This window comes from Callithrix jacchus, chromosome 14 (assembly GCF_049354715.1).
Source record: "Callithrix jacchus isolate 240 chromosome 14, calJac240_pri, whole genome shotgun sequence".
NCBI classification, from domain to species: Eukaryota; Metazoa; Chordata; class Mammalia; order Primates; family Cebidae; genus Callithrix; species Callithrix jacchus.
The window spans coordinates 94,406,633-94,425,873 of NC_133515.1; the positions used below are offsets into that span (position 1 = coordinate 94,406,633).

General features: G+C 37.3%; 1 protein-coding gene across 8 annotated transcripts in view; it reads left to right on the forward strand.

Annotated features, from left to right (window-relative positions):
- LDAH (lipid droplet associated hydrolase) overlaps positions 1-19,241 on the forward strand; it is a 154,846-nt gene that overhangs the window by 19,919 nt on the left and 115,686 nt on the right. For all 8 annotated transcript variants that reach the window (XM_035273111.2, XM_035273110.3, XM_035273107.3 and 5 more), the window contains exon 3: positions 9,247-9,390. In XM_035273111.2, coding sequence (XP_035129002.1) covers positions 9,247-9,390 — 144 coding nt within the window. The remainder of the gene's footprint in view (positions 1-9,246; positions 9,391-19,241) is intronic.

Below are 19,241 nucleotides of genomic sequence, written 5' to 3' on the forward strand. Positions count from 1 at the left end.
GGAAGGGGAAAAAAAAGCTTAAATGAACTTTAAAATCAACTTTCCTAAAATTGATCTCATAAAGGCAGAGAGTAGAATGATAGATACTAGAGGCCAGGAAGGGTGTGGGGCTGGGAGGAGGGATGAAGAGATAGGTTCACAAATACAAAAATACAGTTAGATGAAAGATATAAGTTCTATTTTTGGAACTTATTTATACCAACAGATAGTTGGATAGTCAGCAGAGTAGACTAACTATAGTTAACAATAATGTATTATATTGGTACAAAATAGCTAGAAGAGAGGACTTGGATTTTTCTCAACACATAGAAATGATAAATATTCAAAATGAATGTATTAAAACACCTTGACATGATCATTACACATTCTATACATGTAACAAAATATCACATGTACCCCATGACTATATAACATCAATATTAATATCTTTAAAAAATAAATAGTAACCAAAAAATCAGCTTTCTAGTTTCAACAAATGTTCTCAGAGGCAAACACTTTTAACACTGGTATATTCCTGTGATATTTGTCCCACATTCCCTTTTTTTTTTTTTGAGACAGAGTCTTGCTGTCTTGCCCAGGCTGGAGTGTAGTGGTGCAATCTGAGCTCACTGCAACCTCTGCCTCCTAGGTTCAAATGATTCTCCTGCACCTGTTTCAGTCTTTCAAGTAGTTGGGATTACAGGCACCTGCCACCATGCCTGGCTAATTTTTATAGTTTTAGTAGAGATGGGATATCACCATGTTGGGTAGGCTGGTCTTGAACTCCTGGTCCCAAGTGATCTGCCCACCCCAGCCTCCCAAAATGCTGAGATTACAGGTGTGAGCCACTGTGCCTGGTTTTTACTTCACATTTCTAAATGAAATCTTTATATTTCTTTTTCTTGAGTTTTTGTTTTATTTTGTTTTTTGTTGTTGTTGTTTTTTGAAATGGAGTCTTCCTCTGATACTTAGGCTGGAGTGCAGTGGTGTAATCTTGGCTCACTGCAACCTCCTCCTCCCAGGTTCAAGTGATTCTCCTGCCTCAGCCTCCCTAGTAGCTGGGATTACAGGTACACATCACCACGCCCAGCTAATTTTTGTATTTTTAGTAGAGATGGGGTTTCACCAGGTTGGCCAGGCTGGTCTTGAACTCCTGACCTCAAGTGATCCACCAGCCTCCCAAAGTGCTGGGATTATAGGTATGAGCCACCATGTCCAGCCTTGAGGGTTTTTTGTTTTTGTTGCTTTTTATTTTTTTTGAGACTGAGTTGCACTCTTGTCGCCCAGGCTGGAGTGCAGTGGTGCAATCTCTGCTCACTGCAACCTCCGCCTCTGGGGTTCCAGTGATTCTCTTGAGTTTTTAATATTAGATATTATCTGTTATCTTCCTCCTTAAAGAAAAAGATTTGCTTTCTTATACTTTCCCTTCTCCATACACAATCATACACCCCTCCTTCTCTACCTATCTTCCTAGTATGGGAATATTGCAGTTTTTGGCTAGATCAATATGCAATGCTTTTATTATTTTGACTATTATATCATATTATATATAGCTAAGCCTATAGGGAATTATACATGTGTTTCCTTTCTTATATATTTTTGTTTGGTTTCCCTGGTTTAATGGTGTTCTGTTATTTTTTTTGCTTAGTTTTTAGTGCTTCAGTCACTCATTTATCCTAGAACTATTCTCTAGAAGTGAGAAAATCCTCTCAATGCATTTGAGTAATCAGTCAGTTTTCAGAATATTCTGTCCTGTGGCTCATCTGGACTGATTGGTCCCCAGGCCTGCTGCACAGTTGCCATCCTGGGGATTTCTGTCACTTTCTCCTGGCTTAGATTCCCCGTTTCTCAGATCCCACATTTTTATCTTTCTTAGTTTATTCTCTTGTTTTTGGTGGAGCACACCTTCTAGTAAATTCCTCAGAAGAGGTGCAAGGGAAGTAACACAGCATGCTGGAAAGTGTCTTAGACTCTGGGTTGGAAATAATTTTTCTTTAGGAGGAAAATGGAGGACATTAATCATTATTTTCCAACACTCAAAGCTGCTTATAAGAAGTATTGGTATCATTTCTGATTTTAACCTTTTGTATGTGAAGCTTCTCTACCCACATTTTGGAGACCTTTTCTTTGTTCTGAGATTCTGAAATTTTACAGTGAAGCATCTTGGTGTGACTATTTTTTTATACAATGTACCTGGGTTTGGTGGGCCATTTTAAGCCAGAAACTCATTTCATTCTAATACCTTTTTGTTTTTCTTTGTAGTCTCCTGTTTGATGGATGAAATATCATTTTCTTTTTCTTTTGTGTGTGTAAGAATTTTCACTGTGTTCCTTTTTCTTTTTGCACAAGTCTTTAGTTTTCCTCAGATCTCTGGCAATTTTTGACTAGCCATTGATGTTTAAGAGGAAGGCAAAAAACAAATTGGAAGCTTTGGACTCAGAGCTGGAGCTTATTCAGAGGTGTGTCTAGGGTGATTAGCCATCCTGGCCTGCCTAGAACCAATAGGTTTTCTAGGACATATGACTTTCAATACTAAAACCATGACAGTCTCAAGTGAAACAAAGGGGTTAGTCACCCTAGGTGGGCCTCATCCTAAGGTTATTGAGTAGCGACCCAGCATTTCATTGAGGGATGTCCAACCTTCAATGTCTGAAGCTCTTTCTTTTATTGTTCAGTTTTCCCAGGGAGAAATCATCCAGGCTCCTGTTTGAAGAGTGAAAACCTGCCTGTTACAGGTTCCCACTAGTATCTCCTTTCCCCTGTTCCTCTTTGAACAGGGTTTCAGTATTTGGTTATGCTTAGTCTAACTTCTTCTCAGTATAGTACTTCCATTCTCAGCTGGACTGAGATTCTTGATTCAGAATTTCTCTTTGTTTTAACCTCTTCTGGGAATAAACTTTTCTTCTGCCAGGATGTAACAGTCCTGGCAGCTTAAGTTTATGTAGGTGAGGTTATTTGGATTTGCTCACAATAATGAATTATGGGACAAAATTTTTGGCTCAGTCAGTCCAACTGGATTTTGAAATGTCCTGATATGACATGACAAATGAAACTGTCATTTAAGGGTCAAGGCTTTGTGTGAGTGACTAAAAAGTTGATAGATGGAAACAGATGGTTTGAGTCTTAAAGGAGAAGAGGTTGTTCTAATAGTAAATGGGATAGACAATACACCCACTTCCCCACCTGGAGATAGTATTTATTCCCTCACTCTTTTATCCTAGGTGCTAGGAATATGTGTTGCATAAGTCTTCGCTCTCACTGAGTTATATGTGGTGTTAGAGAAGAGTGACCAAGGCCTCTGCTAAAGAGGATTGAAAGGAAGAGAGCCCATTACAGGGGAGAGCCAGATTTCAGAGAGGAGATAAAGGAAGCATTCAGTGAAGACACTGAGGATGGAGGGAAGCATAAAACATTTGTAGTTTGATAGTCTCATTGTTTACAGTGCTTTGACATTTTCAGATCACATTTCATTTCCTAGTGTTCTCTTATGTTTGCTCTGCTCATGTGGGATTCAGAACTGTATTTTTTTTTTTTTTGGCAGGTTTTGTGGGGAGCTAGTTTATTTACACTGTGGGAATAATCAGGATAACAGTATTTCAAGGATTGTGAAGCCACTATGGGCACCATGTTAGGTCCATCTCTGATAGACTGACATAGCATTTCATTTTAAATCACGTTACTTTTGCAGTTAGCAAAATTAATTCTTCACTTCTAAGTTAGTAATGATAATGATGAGTGATTGATCAGAATCTACGGATTGAAGAACTTTTAATTTAGTTTCATCTTTTCCAGTGAACCTTAGATCTTGGATTTCTGTTAAGTAACGTTGTCCTTTGACTTTCTTTAAGCAGTGAAATGAGCGAAGGGAGGCAATTTGAGAACTCATTGTAGAGCACTGAATCATAATTCTTAGGTGGTCATATGGAGATAACAGAATCATGTGAAATATCAAGTGTTGTGAGCACAGTGGTTGGAGATCTAGCAGACAGGGCTTCATGAATGAGTCCAGTAGGTCTGTACACATGGCAACCTATTATATAGATACTGTGCCATATTAACTTGATATGTGGTAGTTTTTGTTCCCCTAAAAAATTAACTAGAAGACGTAAGTCTATACTTGCAGTGTTGTATAGTTGGAGTTTATTACCAGTCAGGGCCTAGAGATGATCACTACAACCTCTGTTATACATTGCTTGGGTATTTGATTGATTTGACTGTTGTGAGTGTGTTCAAGTGGGTGTTTATAACACATTTTGATGTAAACTTTTGATTAAATATTTTACTTGCATGTCTGCATTGGAATGTTTTCCAGCATTCTTATACCTGGACCTCCCCCATACTCTTCTGTGTGTATGTCTTGTTTAGTTGCATAAACATGGCCCTTTTAATTTTCTTTGTGGTTTCTTAATAAGGAGGTTTAAGTGGTGAAGTATGAAGGACTGCATGGACTGGTATTTAAGCATTTTGCATTGCATTTTACACTTCTGTCTCCAAGTTAGACCTTTATGTTACTTGCCATGCATTCAGTTTGAAAGGATTTATTGTATCTGACTGCCATGTGCCCAATCTAGTGCTGCTTGGTGCCATTGGATACAGAGAACTATAGCAAGTGATGGCTACTTTTAAAGAAGTTAAACTTTTAAGTTTGGTACATAATACATGCTACAATATTACGTATATTTCTGACAGGATAAAACTTCCATTTTTTTCTGCACCTGTTGAGGATCATATGTTTTTTCTTTTATGATTGGTTAATATGGTGGATAATGTTAATTTTTAAACGTTAAACCAGTTCAACATTCCTGTGATAAATCCCACTTGGTCATGATATATTATGCTTATAACATTTTGATGGACTCAGTTTGCTAAAATTTTGTTTAGAATTTATCCATCTTTGTTCACAAGGGTTAGTGGTCTGTAGTTTTCTTTCTTTTTTATTATTTTTGCAACATCTTTATGTGGTTTTGGTAGGAGGGTGATGCTGGCCTCATAGAAAGAGTTAGAATATTTTTCTTTCTTGATATGGTTTGGCTGTGTCCCCACCCAAATCTCATCTTGAATTGTAACTTCTATAATTTTCACATATTGTGGGAGGGGCTCTATGGGAGGTAATTGAATCATGGGGGCGGGTCTTTCTCATGCTGTTCTTGTGATGGTTTATAAGTCTCACAAAATCTGGTAGTTTTATAAAGAGGAGTTCCCCTACACACACTCTCTCTCTTTTTGCCTGCTGCCATCCATGTAAGACATGACTTGCTACTCCTTGCCTCCACCATGATTGTGAGGTGTCCCCAGCCATGTGGAACTATGAGTCCATTAAACCACTTTTTTGGTTTTTTTTTTGTAAATTGCCCAGTCTCAGGTATGTCTTTATCAGCAGCATGAAAACAGACTAATACGTTTCTCTTCTATTTTCTGGAAGAGTTTGTATTGATTTGGCATTTTTCTTCCTTAAACGTTTGATAGAATTCACCAGTGAAGCTGTATGGGCCTGGATTTTCTTTGTGGAATATTTTTAACTTACATTCCAATTAATTCAATCAATATAGGGCTAGTTAGGTTATCTATTTCTTCTTGAGTGAACTTTGATAGTGTGTGTCTTTCTAGAAGGTTGTCTATTTTCTCTAAGTTGCTAAATATATTGCTATGAAAATTTTTGTATTTTTCCTACTCTTTTAAGATAGAAAAATGTTTTTAAAATTTAAATCTGATTATGCCTTAACCCTGCTCAATCTCTTTTAATGTTACTTAGATTAAAAGCCAAATTTCTCATCATGGCCCAAAAGGTATGACATGATCGTATTTCTTTTCCTCTTCAACCTTATCTCATACAAGATTTGATATCTCTCATTATGCTTTAACCACATTGATAGATTAGATGCAAAGGGAGGAACCAAGGATTATGGACTTTCTTCCATTTCTTCAAGAGCTAAGATCTTTATTTCTTGAGGACCTTTGAATTTGTTCTTCTCCCTCCTTAGTATTTACTCCGTTCCCTCAAATTTTCCCAAGATTTACTTCTTGCCATTTTGGAATTTCAGCTACATGTCACCTCCTGAGATCTTTTTTTTCATTCTAATCTCTTCCCTTCTCTATCATATGACCCTATTTATTTCTTTTATAGAAGTTTTCACACTCTTTAATTATCTCACCTATTTAGTTATGTGCTGTATATTCTCCCACTAGTATATAAATTCCAAAAAGGCCTTCATCTGTCTTTTGCCTGACATAGTGACTTTCATACAGTAAGTGCTCAATAAATAATTGACAGCTAAAAGGAGCTGTAATTCTGAATAGAATGAGTGAACATAAGTAATTGACGTCATCATTTACTCGATGATGATAAAATAGTGGATCAGAAAGCTTAAGAACTCAGGCTTAAACCCAGAGATAAGGAGAAAACTTTGTTTTATTTATTCTTCTTCATTTTAAAAAAAAAAATTTACTTTAAGTTCTGGGATACATGAACAGAATATACAGGTTTGTTACATAGGTATACATGTGCCATGGTGGTTTGCTGCACCTGTCAACCCATCATCTAGGTTTTAAGCCCCGCATGCATTAAGTATCCATTATCTAGTACTCACTGTTTTTTGTATATCCTGTCATTGTAACACATCTAAATCATGGGGCTATCTTCGGCATCTCCTTAATGTTACACCAGTTTTTAATTGTTGTAATAGCTATAGTTTTAATAGCTACCATTTATTCAGCCCCTAACATGTGCCAAGTTTTGTGCAAGTGGCTATCCATTCATTGTTTCTAATGAAAGTGCCAACTACTTTTTAGAGATACCGTAAGACTAACTAAAACAAGTAATGCAGAAGATCCTACACCAGATTAAATGATGTTTTTAAAAAATTCAGTATTGGGCCAGGCGCGGTGGCTCACACCTGTAATCCCAGCACTTTGGGAGGCCGAGGTGGGTGGATCACGAGGTCAAGACATCGAGACCATTCTGGTCAACATGGTGAAACCCCGTCTCTACTAAAAATACAAAAAATTAGCTGGGCATGGTGGCGTGTGCCTGTCATCCCAGCTGCTCAGGAGGCTGAGGCAGGAGAATTGCCTGAACCCAGGAGGCGGAGGTTGCGGTGAGCCGAGATCATGCCATTGCACTCCAGCCTGGGTAACAAGCGAAACTCTGTCTCAAAAAAAAAAAAAATTCAGTATTATGATTTTCTTTTGTATATACTTTCAGGCATCAAATATTTATTTAGCACCTACCATATATGTGATGTTGGGCAAGTTATTTAACCTCTCTGTACTCAGTTTCCTCATCCATAAAATGGAAGTAATAATAATACTATCTCATATGATAATTAAATAATATATGTAAAGCACCTAAACACTGCCTGGCATGTCATAAGTTATAGCAGCTAAAAATATTAATTATTATTATTTTCAAGCCATATGAAGAAATCTATGAGCAACATAAAACATGTGAATATGAGGTATAACACATTCCTAGAAGGTTATACTCTGTAATATAAAAAAATACAAACCTTTTATAAAGTAATACATTAATGAGATAAAATTTTAGTTAGAATCCCAAAGGGATTTTAAAAAATTGAAACTAGTGAAAATGGCCCTAAAGTTTATGAAACAGCCTAGAAAATGTAGAAAAAGAAGAATAAAGAGAAGGTATTTGCCCTACCGATTACTGAAACATTTTTTTAAAATGTAGTAATTAAGACAGTATGGTCCTAGCAGAGGAGAAAAAGAAAAATAAACTGAATTATTTGGTATTAGAATTAGCAAGTGAATGTAAAAAGGTAGTGTTGTTGGATCAGAAGATATTTCAAATCAATGCAGAAAGAATGGATTATATAATAAATGGTCTTGGAACAATTGTCCAGTCACTTGGCAAAAAGTTGGATTGCTATTTAGTATTTTATACTAAAAACTATTCTAAACTTATTGAAGACTTAAATGCATAAAACATGAAACAGTGCCAACCACAGCTGCCATCGATGTTACCTGTACTGGTATGCCCTTCCTTTCTTCTTTATCCCTTAGCTATACAGTGCCCAGTAAACTGACCAAAGAACATATTTCTTCATTTGAGGAAGTTTTCTTGCTATTTGACAAAGAGGCCGAAAGTACTGTCACAAAAAGGAGTTTGAAACTTAAGTCACTAGGTCAGAATATGACAGAAGCAAAATAATATGGATACTAAGGTCATTGTGTATTACCATTTTAGCTAGGCATTGTTGTACAGGTTTGAATACCTAGCATTTATTAGTACTTACTATGTTTCAGGCAGTGTAACAATGCTTTACATATATTGATTCACTTTGTCTTCATATGAGATAATACCATTAGTAGACATTTTCGACGAGGAAACCAAGGCACAGGGAGGTTAAATAATTTGGCCAAAGCCCACACATTTGGTAAATGACAAAGCTAGGATTCCAACCCAGGCAGTCTGGCTTCCAGGGCCTATGCTCTTAACCACTTTGCTACACTGTTTATCTAGTAATTGGAAAAATATAAAAAAAAACAGAGAAGAAATTAGCAAAATTTGACAAGGATGGCAGTGGTTGTTTACATCAGTGCTCCAGAACCATGTCATGTAGTTACAGAGAGAAGATAGCCTAACAACATGAAGAAATAGATAAACTGATCAGAGAAATAGATATTGATGGAAATGCTTTGAAGACTTTATATAGATGATGATTACAAGATGAAAATCCCATTTCACTGTAATTTCCTCCTACAGATATATCAGATTGAATGTTTTTAAAAAGATCATTTATTTATTCTGTTTCTTTATAGCAAATTCATGTCAAAAATACCTTCTGTACACACATAAGAAAAATCTACATGTGCTTGTAGACATTTGTTTCCCCAAAAGATCAAGCTGTACACCTGTTTACAATTATAAGTACTGGTGATAAGTGGCAAGGAAACACTTAGTAGACTCTTTAAAGCTCTCCTGTACATGCTTCTTACACTATTTTGCTGACTTGTTTTTCTGGTTTTCATGCACCTTGTTAGCTGAGCATGACCAAATCTTGACGTGCCGTATATGCAGTATTACAGATTTTAGACTTTTTCCAGATGACTTTATCTGGAAGCCACTGAAGGGTGTTTAAATAGGGTACTGCTGTGATTTTAGTGGAAGTTTGAAGATATCTCTCCCTGCGTACTCTGAAGAATTCAGAGGAAAGTGTGAAGAGAAACAGACCCATCTTTTCTAGTCTTCATGACATCTTATGTATGTTTATTACTTGATTAATCTAATATCTATGTTTCTTTTATTAGGTAACCCAGGTTTTGCTGGCTTTTATGTGCCATTTGCAAAGGCTTTATACTCTTTGACAAACAGACGCTTTCCAGTTTGGATTATCAGTCATGCTGGGCATGTGCTGGCTCCAAAAGACAAGAAGATTCTTAAAACATCAGAGGGTATGTCCTTGTTAATACCTACTTTCCTTTACAGTGAGGGGAGGGTCATGTTTCTAGAAACCCTGCTAAGGTTAAGAGTTACACCAGTGGAAACCTCTGCTTGTGGCATTAGGCCCGTGGTGCCATATTTTGGTAAACTTAGGATTTTGGGGGACTTTTTAACTCTTGAGGTAATTTTTTGTAAGAATATGGGTAGATAAAACAACCTATGATTTGCCTTCTTTGTTTATCAATTAGTAATCAACTGTGTTTATTGATCGTGTATTAATTTTTCTAGGGTTGTACTAGGAGGAATGGTGGAGAAAAGTATTATAAACCAGCATTCCCCAATCTTTTTGGCACCTGGGACCAGTTTTGTGGAAGACAATTTTTCCACAAACCGGGACCAGGGAGATGGTTTTCCGGATGAAACTGTTTCACCTCAGATTATCAGGTGTGCAACCTAGCTCTTGCATGCACAGTTCATAACAGGGTACTCCTATGAGAATCTAATGCTGCCGCTGACCCGACAGGAGGCAGAGCTCAGCGGAAATGCTCACTCGCCCCTCACACACCTTCATCTGTGTGGCCGAGTTCCTAACAGGCCACAGACAGGGGTTAGGAACCCCTGTTATAAACCATGTTCTTTACTTTAAAGAAGCTTTCTCTCTCATGTTTAGAGAATGACTAAGTGATAAACTGTGGCCTGCTAATCATGTAGACACCTCAGGAGTAAACAAAGGAGAAAATACAGTGTGGGTTAGGAGAGACTTTGTGGAGTACGTATGTGCCTCAGTCAGTTTGCGCTGCTATAGCAAAATACCATAGACTAAGTAGCTTATAAAAATAGAAATTTATTTCTCATAATTTTTTGAGACTCGAGCTCCAAGATCAAGGCACTGGCAAATTCGACATCTGATGAAGACCTGCTTTCTGATTCACAGGTGGCATTCTTGCTGTCCTCTCATGGACAAGCTCTCTTGGGACTCTAGATGGCTTCACCCTTATGACCCCAACTAATCCTAATTACTTGCCAAGGCACCCCCTCCACCTCTTAATAGCATCACATTTGGGCATAGGGTTTCACCTATGGATTTGGGGGCCATATAAGCATTCAGACCATAACAGTTGGTTTTGACAATTGAATAAGATTTGGATTTAGGGTGTGGAGGTGGGTGCAGAGGTCCAGCAGACAGAAGGAGTAGCACAGAAGGGAGGAAGATTTAGTAGGGATGTTACTGCTAAGCAGGGCCAGTTTGAGAGGAACCCTGAAAGCTGGGGAGAGACCAGGACTCCATGCTGCAAGGCTTCTAAATGGAAGAAGTAATACCATGGAGATGCAAACTACCTCCTTTAAATTTGTGAGAATTCTAGCAGGTTCACAGTTCCAAAAAATAAAAAATGAGAAAAAAAGAGAAAAACATAACTTAAATATAACTTCATAAAACATAAACATAACTTTATAAAAGTACAGCACATCCAGGAGTTGTGGGACAGTTTCGAAAGGTATAACATGGAATGCTTGATAGGCATTACATTCAAGAGTGTTTTGTTCTAAGGGGTTTCCTTTAGTTAATTTGAGATAAGATCGAGGTGGCTGTGACTTCATCGCCTAGTTTGCTTCTGGTTCTTGTGTGTCTCTCTGGTGATATGAGCATCTTTTTGTGTTTATTGAGCTTCTAAGTTTTAAAGATATTATACGATAAAGTTACATTTTACATCTGTAGTCTTCATTATTATATATGCATGATTCTTTTAGACGTTGATGTACAAGTTCCAACATATAAAAGCCTGTGCTCTGTGAATTATCTCAAGTGATATTGAAGGCTGATTTGATTATATTTAATTGTATTTTCTGACTTCAGTCTCTGAGCCTCATATTAAATACAATTTTTTGTCTCTTTTAAAATTTGAATATGGTGGCAATACATACAATTGCATATGTGAACTCTTCTGAAAACCTGAAAAAGATTAGTTTACTAATCTGTTATAAATTTGGGTAAATGTTGCATGTCATATAAACAGTATCAATTTATATAGTTTTATCTAATTGTTAATTTTGCATTTTGCAGCCAACCATTTAGCTGCAAGGAAGTATATTGTATAATTTCAAAATGAAATACCTTCCTTTATTGTATTATATTAGAAAGTTATATGTTCTTATTTAAAAAATTAGACAGTATGGAAAACTGAATAAGAAAATAAAAAATCAGTATCCCATAAGTTAAAGGTTGAAAAGGAATACTAAAACTTCGTCATGTTTTGTTTCAATTATGCTTAAACATTTCAACCTGAAACCTAAAAAACATTAGGACCTCGGCACTAAGAGGTGAGATTTTCCAATGACATTAATACTTTGTGTAATAGCTCGGGTATTTTCTAGGCTGCAGTAAGCATCTAGGAAGAGTCACCAGGGACCATGTTTTTAGTGCTTTTACCCTATGACAATATCATGATGAAGTGTGTATCTTAAACCTTAGTGAAATAGTTACATTTAGATTTTTAGGGTATTTTTTTTCAGCATTTATTTGCTTCTTACTACCTATTCAAAACTTATAGTTGGCATCTGTTATATATTAAGAAAATATTTAGTATAGAATTTTAAAAAAATAAATAGTGGACTTCCAGTTTCAGCTCTGACACCTAGAACTTGGAATTTGTCACCCTTCTTGCAATAAGAGAAAAGCTGAGGCTGAATGCGGTGGCTCATGCCTGTAATCCCAGCACTTTGGGAGGCCAAGGTGGGCGGATCACATGAGGCCAAGAATTTGAGACCAGCCTGGCCAGCAAGGCAAAACTGCACCCTTACTAAAACTACCAAAATTAGCCAGGCATGGTGGCACTTGCCTGTAATCCTAGCTACTTGGTATACCAAGGCACAAGAATTGCTTGAACCTGGGAGGTGGAGGTTGCAGTGAGCCAAGATTGTGTCACTGTACTTGAGACTCTGTCTCAAAAAAAAAGAAAAAAAGAAAGAAAATTAAAAAAAAAAAGCTGAACAAAACTAAAAATAATTTTTCTTAGACCTTTCAGAGAATTGAGGTCACAGGACAAATTGTCACCTGAAATCTGGAGAGACAAGGAAATACAATGAAAATCAGCTTATCTGAAGCAGGAGACACTAGTGCCATTTATGTAGAATACATAAATGGTGATTTAGATGAATTGCTGAGGGCAAAGTACAGACTATTTTAAGAGTAACAAACTTCTGCAAGCCTATTCTTGGGGGACTTCCTTACTTCCATGGGTATTACCTCTAGGAAGCTTATCAGGTTCTTTTGTGAAAATTTGAGAAATGTCCCCTATGGTTTTTGTTAGGGATAAAAGAGTAGTAAGCATTTTGCAATATGTCCAAAGTATTCTCAATAACATGGCTTACTTTACAAGGGAAAAAGAGTTCCAGAGCTTTATCCAACCTAGGAGAAGGACAGTTAGCCAACTCCATCTTCCTCAGGCCTTCCTGTCTCACATGCTGGAGGGTAAAAAAAAGATGATGAACACTTTTGAAGATCACAGCACAAGCATTCAGGCCCACTGAAAAACTGAGGTTTAATCATTACGTTATAGGATGCTTCTCTCCTCATTTTACCACATGTATGTCAACAGGAGGAGCTGCAAGACACAAACTCTATTTAAGAAGGAATTCTTAGGGAAAACCAAAGACAACAGAGAAAAAAAAAACAAGAATATTAGAGGAAACTGAAGTTTCTGATACCTGTAGCTGCAATAAACATTAAGTATAGCCCTGGCTGGGTGCAGTGGCTCAAGCCGGTAATCCCAGCACTTTGGGAGGCTGAGGTGTGCAGGTCACTTGAGGTTAGGAGTGTGAGACCAGCCTAGCCAACATGATGAAACCCTGACTCCACTAAAAATACAAAAATTAGCCAGGCATGGTGGTACACGCCTGTACTCCCAGTTACTCAGGAGATTGAGGCGGGAGAATTGCTTGAACCTGGGAGGCAGAGGTTGCAGTGAGCCGAGATCGTGCCACTGCACTCCAGCCTGGAGTGACACCCTGTCTTTAAAAAAAAAAAGAAAGAAAGGAAGAAAGCATAGCCCAGCTTCTAGCCACATTAACATAATTGACACATAGCTATTTACCTCATTCCTACTACTCAATACATCACGTCCAGCTTTAAGCAAAAAATAAAATTAGACGGCCTTGTAAAAGGTAAGAAAAACACAGTCTGAAGAGACAAAGCAAGCATCAGAAATAGAGTCAACTATATACTTATTACTAATTTTAGAATTATCAGATCAGGAATTTAAAGTAACTATGATGACTACGTTGAGGACTCTAATGGAAGAAGTAGCATGCAAGAACAGAAGGGTAATGCAAGCAGAAAGTAGGGAACTCTTAAGAAAGACTCAAAAAGAAATATTAGAAAACACCATAACAAAAATGAAAAATGCCTTTGATGGACTCACCAGCAGGCTGGATGCAGCTGAGCACAGAATCAGTGGGTTGAAGAAATAGGTTAATAGAAACTTTCCTAACTGAAATGCAAAGAGAAAAAACAGTAATTTATAAAAGTATAGCATATCCAACAGTTGTGGGACAATTTCAAAAGGTGTAACGTATGCATAATTGGAATACCAGATCAAGAAAAAAGAGAAAATGGAGCAGATATAGTTGAAGTACTTAATGCCGGATGACAAAACACAGGTCTAGGAATCTCAGAATTTACCCTGCACTCTAGCAGGGTAAATGCTAAGGATCCACACCTACATGTGTCATATTTAAGTTGCAGAAAACCAAAGACAAATCTTGAAAGTAGGCAGTGGAAAAAGTACCTTACCTATGAAAGAACAAAGATGAGAATTACAGGGAACTTCTTTTCAGAAACCATTCAACAAAGAGGAGAATGGAGTAAAATATTCAGTGTCAAATGAAAAATACCACCAACCTGGATTCCTCTCTCTAGTGAAATTATCCTTCAAAAGTAAAGGAGAAATAAAGACTTTTTCAGACCAGCAGCAGCTGAGGAAATTTGTTGCTGGAGTCCTGCCATGCAAGAAACGTTAAAAGAAGTTCTTTAGGGGAAAGGATAGTGATAGAGATCAGAAACTCAAATCTGTATAAAGAAGAGCAGGGAGAAGAAATAAAGGTTCAAAAAAGTTTATTTTTCATATTCTAAATTGATCTGATAGATAGCTCTTTATTCAAAGTAATGAAAGGAACAGTATGTTGGGTGATTATAACATGGATAAATAAAATAAATATCAGTAATGTTGTAGGGATGGAAGACAGGAATTGGAAATACTCAGTTGACATACCTGGACTAAAGATGAAGTGGTATAGTGTTACTTCAGATGAACTTAAATTAAGTATATATGGCAAATTCTAGGGCAACCACTAAAAAAATTTTTTTTTTTATTTTTTTGAGACAGGATCTTGCTCTGTTGCCCAGGCTGGAGTGCCTTGGTACAATCTTGGCCTACTGCAGCCTCAACCTGCCAGGCTCAGGTAATCCTCTCACCTCAGCCTCCTAAGTAGCTGGGACTACTGGCATGTACCACCACACCTGGCTAATTTTTGGATTTTTAGTAGCTGCAAGGTTTCGCCATATTGCCCAGGCTGGTCTTTGAACTCCTGGGCTCAAGCGATCTGCCCACCTTAGCCTCCCAAAGTGCTGGGATTATAGGCATGAGCTACCATGCCCAGCCAAAAAAAATTTTTTTTAATAAGCATAATTATTATGAGAAAAAGAGAGAATGTTAGATCATTTAAAATGCTCGAAGCTAGAAATGTAGAAGAGAGTAAGATTTTTAAAAGAAAGAAGAGGTATAACAAATAGGAAACATTTATAAATATGCTAGATATTAATTCAACTATATCAGTAATCACTCTATTTGTTTATTTAGAGACACAGTCTCACTCTGTCACCCAGGCTGGAGGGAAGTGGTGCCATCACAACTCACCCAGGCTCAAGTGGTCATCCCGCCTCAGCCTTCTAAGTAGCTGAGACCACAAGTGTGCATCTCAGCATTTTGTATTTTGTTATAAGGGACAGGGTTTTGCCATGTTGTCTGGGCTGGTCTTGAACTCATGGGCTCAAGTGATCTACCTGCCCTGGCCTCCCAAAATGCTGGCATTACAGGCGTGAGCCACCACGCCCAGCCTCAGTAATCACTTTAAATGTGAATGGTCTAAATATATCGATTAAAATACACAGATTGTTGAAGTAGTGGGGGAGATACAACTATATGTTATCTACAAGAAACTCACTTTAGGGACAGGCACAGTTATACACGCCTGTAATACCAGCACTTTGGGAGGATGAGGCCGACAGATTGCTTGAGCCCAGGAGTTTGAGGCCAGCCTGGGCAACATGATGAAATTCCATATCTGCAGAAAAATACAAAACTTAGCTCAGCATGCTGTCATGTACCTGTGGTCCAACCTACTGAGGAGGCTGAGGTGGGCAGATCACTTGAACCCGGGAGTTTGAGGCTGCAATGAGCTGAGATCAAGCCACTGCACTCTCAGCTTAGGCAACAGAGTGAGACCCTGTCTTTTAAAAAAAAGAAAAAAACTTTAAATGTAAAGACACAGATATGTTGCTAGTAAAGGGATATACAGAGATATACCATGGTAGCACTAATCAAAAAAAAAAGCTGGAGTCGCTATTTTAATCTTAGATAAAGCAGGCTTTAGAACAAGGAAGGGATAAAGAGGGGCATTGCATAATGATAATACCATTAGTTCTTCAAGGAAACATAACAATCATTAACAAATATGTACCTAACAATAAATGTCAGCATGCAGGAGGCGGAACTGATAGACTGTATTATTATAAGTGGAAACTTCAGCAATTCTTTTTCTGTAATTAATAGATCCAGCAAACAGAAAGACAGTGAAGATATAGTTGAACTGAATTGCACCATCAGCCGACTTTATTTAATTGACATTTATAGGCTACTTCATCTAACAATAGCAGAATACACACTCTTCTCAAGCACACATGGAGAATTCATCGAGATAGACCACATTCTTGGCCATAAAACATACCTTAACAAACTTAAAAGAGTGTAAATTGTACAAGGTATGCTCTTAGACCACAATGGAATTAAACTAGAAGTCAACAAGAGAAACATAGCTAGGAAATCCCAATATATTTAGAAATTAAACAACCCACTTTTAAATAACGCACGAGTCAGTGAAGTCTCAAGAGTAACATAAAAATATTTTGAACTAAATAAAAGTGGAAATACTATTTATAAAAATTTGTTGGATATAGCAAAACTAGTGCTTAGAAGGAAATTTATAGCATTGACTGCATATATTAGAAAAGAAGGAAGATCTAAAGTCAGTCACCAAAGTTTCTGCCTTATTACACTAGGGAAGAAGAACAATTTAAACCTAAAGCAAAGAGAAGAAAAGATGATAAAAATGGGAACACAAATCAATGAAGTTGAAAACAAGAAACTATTAGAAAAAAATCAACAAACAAAAAGCTAGTTATTGAGAATGACTAATAAAATTAATAAACTTGTAGCCAGGCTAACCAATGGGGAAAAAAGAGAAGACAGAAATTATAAGTATTCAGAAAGAAAAGAAGATTCATTGCTGCTGATTCCATAGATAATAAAAGGACAATAAACTTAGATAAAATGGACCAATTTATTGAAAGATACAAGCTCTCAAAACTCACACAAGGAAAAACAGATACTCTAAATAGAGTATATCTGTTAAAGAAATTAAACCACCAAAACTGAATAAGGACAAAACAAGAAAAGTATAGATCAATATCCTTGAGGGACTTACATGCAAACATTTTCAACAGAATACTAGCAAACTGAATTCAGCATCACATTAAAAGGATATGGTCATGATTAAGTGAGCTATCTTAGGTCATACTAAAGACAGAAGCAAACATTTGAACAAAATGTGAACGGTAACTTTGGAAGTTGAAAACAGACTCAAAGTATCACCCTTGATGCGGTGTTTTTTGGCATGCATCAGAATCACCTGGAGCGTTTATTAAAACACAGGTGGCTAGCCTCTGAATCATTGATTCAGTAGATCTGGGGTGGGACCTGAGAATTTGCATTTCTAATAAGTTCCCAGGTAATACTGATGCTGCTAGTCCTGGGACCACATTTTCAGAACCGCTGCCCTAGATCTTCACCAAGAAACACTAATGAGGAAAACCAGTAGAAAATATCTGTCATGTGCCTGAATTTTTAGAAAACACTGTAAATTCTTACTTTAAATTGACATCTTATTATTTATAACTTTACTTTGACTGTGTTTATCTCTATCGGGCCAGCTTGTGTACTATTGGGCTAATAACTCAGTAATTAGAGCCTAGGTTCTTTGCTACCTAATGAGAACAGTGCCATCTAGAGGCATTAGCCCAGAGGGCCACCATAGGGCCAAAGGAAGCTGTGGTTTCTGGAGAGGGTGAAAGAGCAACTCATTATCATCAAAGACTTATTGACCACCTACTAGGTTATTAAGTGTCCTGTCACGAGGGTACGAGGGTATCCAAAGAGTTAGAATTGCTTGCCAATCTCCACCTTTTAGGTTTGTGACTTTCTATATTCTGAGTAGCTCAAAAGTTCTGTGAAGGCTAAGTAGGGCTCTGGGCCTTACCAGCCCCCCATTTAACTAGAATAGTTCTGTTCTCATCTTTTGTACACACTGGAGGTTATGTTTGCAAATATATGCTGATGTTGCTTTGGAAAGGCAGCATGGATACATTATTCACTGTCCAAGATTGTCCTAAGGTACTGGTTTTCTGGCATGCAAAAAATGGTGTGAGAAATATGTCATTGAGAAAAAGGGCATAGGTATAACCACCACACATCAAATGTTGAAAGTATGTTTTACTTCATATTAGCACATGTTAAAATTATGAACAGTTGGAAATAATGTTCTAATAGACCACATTATCACAATCATAAGTTGAATACAATTGGAAGAACAGATGTTCATCAATGTCAGAAGGGGATGATTCAAGGGGGGGAAAAAGTGTGAAAAGAAAATTTGAGGAGTTAGGAGTATAAACTGTTTTCTGGATTTGATTTGCTATAGAGTCAGCATAAATGATGGGAAATTCATTATCAACTATTTCAAGTCATTTGTTTAGAAAGTATTAAATGAAAGCTAGACATCATGGTGGTTTTGTTTTAGCAGCTATAAACATTACCTAAAAATGATACACAATCTTGCAACCAATGAAGAATTTGAGTCATGCTTATCCAAAGAAACAATAAACTACTCTCACTGCAGTCCCCCAAATAGAAAGAAATAGAGAAAACTCAGTGGAGCTTTCTCTCTTGCCAGGACTGGGAGTGACAGGGCAACACGGAGGTAAGATAGGATGACTAGATGAGCCCAAAGCTGAAACAACCAATCAGGTCTCAGGGCTCACCATCCCTAGAAATGAAAGCAAGTAAATCTGTGGTCAGAAAAGCAAAAAAGCAAAGTGCAGAGCAAGAGAAGAAGTTAGGAATGAAGCAAATTGTTAGAGTCCCAGGGCAGACAGAAGAAGTAGGGAGAGTGAGCATTGCAGTTAACGTCCATAACACAGACCAGACTGTGCGCTCCTCTCTTGGCAGTCTGTAGGTATCTTCTCACTGATCACAGAACCGAGTGGCAACTCCTTGGTGTGAAGTTCTATTTGGGGCACCACAGTGAGAGTAGTTTATTGTTTCTTTGGATAAACATGACTCAAATTCATCATTAGTTGCAAGATTGTGTAACTCTTTTAGGTAATCTTTTTATCTGCTAAAATGAAACCATGATTTCTAGCTTTCATTAGACTTCATCTAGACTCAGCCTTCCTTTTTAACCTTATGCTCCACTACTCCCTATAACCAAGAGTAGCCACAGAACTCATTGCTTTTTCCAAGTAACCAAAGTA